Raw genomic sequence first — 8,639 nt, forward strand, 5'->3', positions numbered from 1 at the left:
AGTGTGAACGAGAGGATAGAATAAATTGGGAGGGAGAGATAATGGAAAGATTGTGAAAGCATAGATATGAACACAATGGAAAGGAAATTGGACTGGAATCTCTGAGAAGATGAAAGCGGAAGGAATGACACTAGATATAATATATGACATTTCACCATCTATAGGAATGCTTTATACACTGAAAACATTAAGAACTCCTTCCTAATATTGAGCCTCAATTCGTCAGGGGCATGGACTCTACAAGGTGTCGAAAGCGTTCCACAGGGATGCTGGCCCATCTTGACTCCAATGCTTCGCACAGTTGTTTCAAGTTAGCTGGATGTCCTTTGAGTGGTGGACCATTCTTGATACACACGGGAAACTGTTGAGCATGAAAAACCCAGCAGCGTTGCAGTTCTTGACACAAACCGGTGCGCCTGGCACCTACTACCAAACCCTGTTCAAAGGCACTTAAATATTTTGTCTTGCCCATTCACCCTCTGAATGGCACGCATACACAATCCATGTCTCAATTGTCTCAATGCTTAAAAATCCTTCTTTAACCTGTCTCCTCCCCTTCATCTACACTGATTTTGAAGTGGATTTAACAAGTGACATCAATAAGGGATTCACCTGGTCAGTCTATGTCATGGAAAGAGCATAATGTTTTGTACACTCCCCTTCTTCCTCTAGAAATTATGGACCGGGTGGCTCTGGGTGAGTGGCCGTGCCTGCGGCCTGCAGTCAACCCTCAGATCCACAGCCAGGAGCTGGGCCAACTCATGCAGCGCTGCTGGGCAGAGGAGCCCACCGAGAGGCCCGAGTTCAACCACATTAAACTGCTGCTGCGCAAACAGAACAGGTGGGTGTAGGGGGGTGGAAGTGGGGAGAGTGAGTGAGTGTTCGTTGATGTCATTAATGTCTGTGGGTCTCATTTTACATTTACCTTTTAGTTATTTAGCAGACGCTTTTATCCAGAGCGACTTACAGTTAGTGAGTGCATAAATTTTTCATACTGGCCCCTCGTGGGAATCGAACCCACAACTCTGGCGTTGCAAGCGCCATGCTCTACCAACTGAGCTACTCCAAAAAAAGAGTATGACTATATCTGTGTGTGTGCGGTGTGTGTGTGTGTGTGTGTGTGTGCGTTTGTGTGTGTGTGTAGGGAGTGCAGCACTAACATCCTGGATAACCTGCTGTCCCGTATGGAGCAGTATGCTAACAACCTGGAGGAGCTGGTGGAGGAGAGAACCCAGGCCTACCACGAGGAGAAACGCAAGGCTGAGGCCCTGCTCTACCAGATACTACCACAGTGAGTCAATACTATACACAAACACACACACACACACAAACACACACACAGTAAGTCAATGCTATACACACACACAAACACACACAGTGCGTAATGTTACCGTCTGTACCTGCAGTTCAGTGGCAGAGCAGCTAAAGAGAGGGGAGACGGTGCAGGCCGAGGCCTTTGATTCAGTCACCATCTACTTCAGTGACATTGTGGGCTTCACAGCCATATCAGCTGAGAGCACACCAATGCAGGTGAGAGAGCACGAGCACATTTGTGACAAGTTACAAAGATAGACCTTACAAGGGAGGCCATAGTCAAACCCAACAATTCCCATTCTGCTCTAAAGTTGTTTTGCCCCATTAGGTTGTGACCCTGCTCAATGACCTCTACACCTGTTTCGATGCCATCATTGACAACTTTGATGTTTACAAGGTAACATTATATTTCTCATCAATGTGCAGATGAAGGAAAGGATAAGAGGAGAGGAAGCCTCTATTGAGATGCTCCATTAGGACACACACTGACCTCCCTGCCCCTGCTGTCTCTGTGGCGCCCCCAGGTGGAGACCATCGGCGATGCCTACATGGTGGTGTCCGGCCTGCCGGTGAGGAACGGGAAGCTACACGGCCGAGAGATCGCCCGCATGGCCCTGGCTCTGCTCAATGCCGTACGCACCTTCAAAATACGCCACCGGCCTGACCAGCAGCTCAAACTGCGCATCGGCATCCACAGCGGTGAGCGGCACGCGATGGTCACATACTAACAGACACAGTGATGATATACCAATTTCAGTTGTGTGATTGACCAATTCACTCCACTCTATATTCAGGCCCGGTGTGTGCAGGAGTGGTGGGGCTGAAGATGCCACGGTACTGTCTGTTTGGAGACACAGTCAACACCTCTTCACGACTGGAGTCCAATGGAGAAGGTAAGCCGCCAGTAGTCATACAACATGTGGGTTTTAAATCAGGGATTCAAGTTCCACAGTCCCGCTGGTTTTCATATCTCTGTGATAGTTAATTGATTGATGAATGATTGCTCCCCTCACCTTCTCTCCCTCACAGCGCTGAAGATCCATGTGTCTGCGGCCACGCGTGACGTCCTGCAGGAGTTCAACTGCTTCCAGCTGGAGCTGAGAGGAGACGTGGAGATGAAGGGGAAGGGGAAAATGACCACCTACTGGCTACTGGGAGAGAGCAAGAGCAACGAGTCAACGAGCTAAGGGGACGAGCCAAGGGAAGGAGGGCAGGAGGCCAGGAAATCATCAGTCAGGAGGATAGGGATGAAGGTCATGAATGAAGAAGTGGTAGAGGCAAACGTCAACAAATAATGGGAACCACTGATTGAAGTTCTGGAGCAAGTGAACAAATGAAGAGGCCTGGTGAATGAATGAGGTGGGGAGGGGGGAGGAAGATGAGGAAGAGGACAAGAAAGGAGGAGAAGGAGGATGTGGAGAACTTTCTTCACTTTATCCCTCCTGCACTCGAACATCTAGGTTTTGGATGCAACACCGATGGTATTTTAGATTGGATGAAAAGAAATTGGTTCACAAACAAACCTTTACAGGAGGTTGTGGATATTGCCACCTGGTGGTCACATTATGTAACTGTTTTTTGAATATTTTATGAGTACACTGGGCACAGAAGTCAGTTCAACGTCTAGTTATGATTTAAATGTGGTTGAGTTGTCAACTAATGTGAATTCAATGTGAAGTCAGCAACAAATGTCACTGTGTCATTGGATTTAGGTTAAGAGTTGGGTGAAAAAAATACGAAATGCCCTTACATTGATTACTTTTTGCAAATCCAATCAGTTTTCCACGTTGATTCAACATCAACACATACATGTTTGGGGTTGAAATGACATGGAAATTACGTTCAAACTGCTGTTGGCCAGTGGGATTTATCATTTGATTAATTTCCATGGTAGTGTTTGTGATCATGTATCCCCAGATCCCACAGAACCACAATTCCTGAGCCTACTCTGGAGTTGAAATTACTTGTGTTATATGTGTGTGTGTGTTTCTAATGTCTCATATCAGTGTATATGATTTGTCTGTTTACAGTCATATCAGTCTTATTATTTTGTACAATACAGATGTTGTTTATTTCTCAATAGATTACTTTTCTATGGCCTAAAGGGCAATTCACAGAAATGCACTTAACAAACATCCTCTTACTCTGGTGAAATAAAGTCAAGCATCCCACTTCTTTGGCACCATATACAATTTCATTATTCTCATGTACAATTGCCTATGAATCTGTCTAATATGATTCAGTGTTATGCATTATTGTTGTTAGTGAAAACATAGAGCTGAGCTTACATCATACACATTGAAAGTGGCATGACTTTGATCAGTACAGGTAACTGCCAAAATAATGGAAACACTTGAGTAAATTATGGATACGAAGTATATTGAAAGCAGGTGCTTCTACACAGGTGTGGTTCGTTAATTAAGCAATTAACATTCCATCATGCTTAGGGTCATGTATACAAATGCTGGGCAGGCCATTATTTTTGCTACCATGGCTATGCCCCCCATAGGATGACAATGCCCTCATCCACAGGGCACGAGTGGTCACTGAATGGTTTGATGTAAACCATATGCCATGGCCATCTCAGTCACCAGATCTTGACCCAATTGAATACTTATGGGATATTCTGGAGCGTTTTCCACCGCCATCAACAAAACACCAAATGATGTAATTTCTTGTGGAAGAATGATGTCGCATCCCTCCAAAAGAGTTCAAGACACTGGTAGAATTTATGCTAAGGTAAATTGAAGCTGTTCTGGCTCAACACCCTACTAAGAGAATTTATGTTGGTGTTTCCTTTATTTTGGCAGTTACCTGTATTGAACAGTAATTGAAGACTGGTAACTGTTTTCTGCTGGAAAGACAGGCTCTTGACAGAGGCAAGCTTTATGAAAATTGTGGATGGACAGCTGGACACACAGGCTCCTGATTTCCTCAATGCATTTGTCTGAACTGCTACTCTGAAAACACCCCTGGAAACTCTTAGAAATTGTACACACTGAGAACCTCTATAACTTTGCAATAACAAACCGTGTCGAAAGGACTAAATGAATTCTGGGGTAGATGTGTATAAAGTGCCATATTTTGGTTTAGTGTTCACAGTAAGCTTTGAGTTTGAGATTAATGGAGAATGGTATTGTTTTTTTTGCGTATCAAGCCAGCAGTGTTCATCTGTTCAGAAGTGTTGAACAGATCAATAATGTCTGTAAGACCTTGTATTTTCTCCTCGTGTTTTTCGGTTTGAATCAGTAAATATGGTATATGTGTATTAGTGGCTGTTTTAGTTCTGTGTGTCCCTATCAGTGGTAGCGAGTGTATTCACTATTCAGAGCGTGTGTGAGAGGAGGGTAAAAGAATCAGCCACCTTTACAAGTCTTTAACAGGTACGTTTTCTCCACCAAACTCTTACATCACTTACCGTATGTCATTTAAACTATATCTGATCCCCACTTTCACTATCAATTATCTTTAGATTACTTAATTAAACCATCCTCTAATCCAGGGCAGCCTAGACAAAATGAGCAATACTGTAGTTTAGCGTTCTTTCTCCCTGTCTCTCTCCCTCTATTCTCTTTCTCAGTCAATCATCTCTGACTGACTAATCTCTCTCCCCAAGGATCAAATGTAACCCTTTCCTTTAGATCATAGCCCAAAGGTGGATATTAGGATAAGCCTTAAACTGTAACCTGTCATCCATCATAAGGTAATGTAGTCGTTATCTAATGAGGCTTGAAGCCTGTGAAGTATGTGTTTGATCTCTGTAACATCAAGTGCTTGAGTGAAGTAGAAAAGGTATATAACTGTTTCTATTGTAGCTTTGAAATACAGTACTAAACGTTATTTTACTCTATTTCATTGAGCTTGCTTGTTGTTTGACTCATTTCAACTGTCATATTTATTGGGGTAAAAACTCAAATAGACCATGTAAAAAAAAAATTCGTCAAGAGCATGGGTAAGTTTGCACAGAAGGAAAAGAAGCCATATAGTAGGACAGTATACTGAACAGTGTGTTCAAATGTTTGTGAAATGTATCTGGGAAACCTGGACAATGTTGTGGATTGAAAGAACAGCATAATTATTTAATTTGACTGTAATATCTCATATGGCACATCATGAGCGACTTTTTAAAACTAATTTCCTGCAATTCTACAAAGTTTGACATGACTTTCTATGCCTCTCTTGAGGGGTATATGGAGGGGTATTTTGAAAACACAGTATAAGTGGAAGCCCCAACCCAAATAATACTCATACCCAAATAATGTTGTTGACTCCTATACTTGTATTTGTGGCCAAAGCATACATTTGAGAGAAAATAAACACTTCAAAAACCCACCTCAAACTTATATCTCAAACAGACTGTTTCCTAAATGCTTGCTATTTCCTCCTGAGGAGGATGAGTTGGCCAATCAGTGGTCTATTGGCATGAATAATTTTAATGACCGGTATATGCCCACACGAGGACGACGAATCGACCTGTTCTGATATTGGGGGCATCCCTGGTGGCAATTTCGCTTATGTGGCACATCAAGAGTCTGACGCCTGGATCCCTGTCCCCACAATGTTGTCGCTCTGCACAAATGGAGCGTCTCTTTTCGCCGAACGCTGACTGCGGTACATTGTCCGAACTGAAGCTAGGCGCTTCTTGAATAGTCGCTTTATTTGTCTATTCCACCGGGAACCCAGTGGCAGAGGTCCGGGATGATCAGTGTCCAGACAGAGATGCGCAGAATGTGGATAGTTCTCCGACTGACGTGAGGCGAAACGGTGAGTTGACGCCGCGTTGTACGAAAAGGAGTGCGCTATCCTCTTTGCGCCAGGGATGTTTAAAAAATCTGATAGAGGGCTTTGGGTCTGAGTTTTAGTCGACGAGGGTGTGCTGGCCCATTGTGTCCCGTTGATCATGCAAGGCTGTGTCAAGTCATCTTTGAAAAATAATGACTCCCTTCTTCGGACGCAGGGGCTTTCGCCCAGAGTGAGGAAGCCATATGGCGTTGTGATTTTGGGTAAATGCGGAAGAGACATTGCCGCCCGTGTCGTTGGATCCACCAAATCTTCTCTTACCATGTATTGATGCTCCGGGATAGGACCGTCGTGATTCAGTGCTCGACAGAAGACAGATGTGGAGCGCGGCAACAGTGGAATTGTATAGCGACGTGGGTAGACCAGCGCGCATCCTTTCCGGTCCCTAGGAGTTTGCAGACATCGTGCGTGGCGCGCCTGTACCAGGGGCGGAATGGTAAACTTTGGGATGCGGTCAGGTGTCATCACCATGTCCTTTAAATATATATGTTTTGTCTTTGCAGCCGTCTGGGTCGGTTGGAGTCGCAGTTGCGTTGACATTTTCGATTTTTCTGAATGGGATCCGATTACTTTTACGCACATCAACTTTTATGCACATCCACTTTTACGCACATTCAGACGGCGTTAACGAAGCCAGTAGACCTCACTGTTGGCCTGCTGTAGCTTATCGTTTGGAGAAGAGAATGCCACTGTTTTACACTTGCTAATCTTTTTCTGTTGATTTAGTGTAAGACTTGAGGACCATATTCGACTGCAGACTAGACAAGGAATGAAGGAGTGTCCAATTTCTCGGAGATATGCTTCTGAAGTGACAGATAAAGCAGTGCCCATATATTTAAATTACAGGTATATCACATGCCTCAATGGTTCCCATGAACTATCACCTACTTCCTGACGTCAATAAACTGTGTATTTTTCAGTCAGTCAACATCTGAACTGACCCCTCCCACGGGGTTGGCTAACAGATGCCCTTGCCATACTGAAGTTAACTTTATAAGCACCTCTGTGCATTCAAATCATCAATGACACTGTCATAAACCATTATTTTATAAGTGCTAAAAGATTACGAAAACGTTCAACCATTAATCGTGTTGATTAATGGTTTATAGAGCACAAACTAAACTTAACTAGGTTATATCAAGCATTGAAGATTTTATCAGCAGTATAGCTCTAAGGTGGTTACATTACTACATTACATGTCCAATGGGCAGCTCTCTCTGGCTGTTGTTGCTAAGAATAGTGAATCAAAACACATTGACTGATGACTGTTATGTCAAGTTTTTGGTTTTTTTACCAACTTTATATTGTTGCAATCTTCAAGTTAAGAACTATTCTTGCGTGCATATGTGTGATCGGCTATGTGGCTGGGTGCAAATACATATGAGTAAATATCAATGACTCTCAACTTCTTCTGGCTGGGAGGGATATTGAAGAAGCTTTTGGATGAGTTGAGTTCTACTCGTTCCAGCTGGCTGTCTGCTCTTTTCGGTCCCCTTCCAGATGCCTCTAAGGTACATGTTCTTTCTCCTTCCATCTGGCTGGCTGTTCTCTTTTGCCCCTTGTTGCTAGCCGCCTTATCTGATGTACGGACACTCTGGCTGGCTGTTGTCTTCAGTCCGCTGCTGCCATGGGCGGGTTTTGTCCCCTGTCGCAACTTGATGAGCTTGAGGATCCATTTAGGCCTCTGCAGCTGGCTCCATTTCTTTTCCAGCTCCTTTCTTTTCATTTCTTTCTTTTTGATATCTTCCAATCTTTTAATTTCTTTCTTTTTTATGTTGTTCAGCTGCTTCTCTGTCAAGGGGCAGCCAATCGTCCTCAGGATCATCCTGATTTCATTGGGGTTACTGGGGTCTACAGGCAGGATGGACTCATATAGGACTTTAGCCTTTTGGGGCTTTCGGGGGTGGTACAGGTCAGCAGTAGCGCTGTGAGTGGCTTTGCCCTTTGAGCCAAAAGATGGGGGTGTGGCTTCGCTGTTACCCCTGGAGACCAGAAACTTGACCTCTAGGCCTCTGTCACTTTGGAGCCTGGGGTTCCCTGACTTGTATGCTATGGATATCTGTAAATTGGAGAGAGAATATTCTGAGTTTACAAACAAGTTGAATTGACACTAAATACATTAATATCTTGATTTGGAAGGCTGAGGGTGAACTTTGACCAGTACTGAACAAAGAAATGTTTTTGACTAACATTTTAGGATAAAAGTAGCTTAAACGTGTTTATTGTAAAGAATACAATACTAATACTCACAGTTTCCATATCAGGCATTCATATGTAGAATATTTAATTTAAAAAATAGCTTTCAATGGAAGTTTGCTGATAAAAGCAGTTATTTTAAGTTTGATCCGTAGCTATGTTTATTCTATATTCATATACTTTGTTGGTGCTTCTCCAAGGATTCTGGAACGATGCATCATAATGGAGGTGCGCATAGATAGGTTTTTGGAGCATCCATTCCTAGTAGCTCGCAGCTTTGCTGTCATATGGTTGGTTTCAGGTATCAAGGTGCAAGATTATCCAGATCC

The 8,639-nt window shown here is 43.5% G+C and overlaps 2 protein-coding genes across 4 annotated transcripts in view; one reads left to right on the forward strand and one right to left on the reverse strand.

Moving 5' to 3' along the window:
- Positions 1 to 3,627, forward strand: part of npr1b (natriuretic peptide receptor 1b) — a 60,491-nt gene extending 56,864 nt beyond the window's left edge. For all 3 annotated transcript variants that reach the window (XM_045222195.1, XM_045222197.1, XM_045222196.1), the window contains 7 exons: positions 673 to 841; positions 1,145 to 1,291; positions 1,407 to 1,530; positions 1,643 to 1,711; positions 1,839 to 2,013; positions 2,109 to 2,207; positions 2,344 to 3,627. In XM_045222195.1, coding sequence (XP_045078130.1) covers positions 673 to 841; positions 1,145 to 1,291; positions 1,407 to 1,530; positions 1,643 to 1,711; positions 1,839 to 2,013; positions 2,109 to 2,207; positions 2,344 to 2,501 — 941 coding nt within the window. In that variant the 3' untranslated portion in view covers positions 2,502 to 3,627. The remainder of the gene's footprint in view (positions 1 to 672; positions 842 to 1,144; positions 1,292 to 1,406; positions 1,531 to 1,642; positions 1,712 to 1,838; positions 2,014 to 2,108; positions 2,208 to 2,343) is intronic.
- A 3,808-nt stretch (positions 3,628 to 7,435) lies between these two features.
- Positions 7,436 to 8,453, reverse strand: LOC123491494. The gene is made up of 2 exons (XM_045222307.1): positions 8,365 to 8,453; positions 7,436 to 8,173 (listed from the first exon to the last, which is right to left on the reverse strand). The coding sequence occupies exons 1-2, from the start codon at positions 8,380 to 8,382 to the stop codon at positions 7,436 to 7,438; spliced, it is 756 nt and encodes a 251-aa protein (XP_045078242.1). The 5' UTR covers positions 8,383 to 8,453.
- Positions 8,454 to 8,639: the final 186 nt, after the last annotated feature.

Source organism: Coregonus clupeaformis, chromosome 8 (assembly GCF_020615455.1).
Source record: "Coregonus clupeaformis isolate EN_2021a chromosome 8, ASM2061545v1, whole genome shotgun sequence".
Classification (NCBI taxonomy): Eukaryota; Metazoa; Chordata; class Actinopteri; order Salmoniformes; family Salmonidae; genus Coregonus; species Coregonus clupeaformis.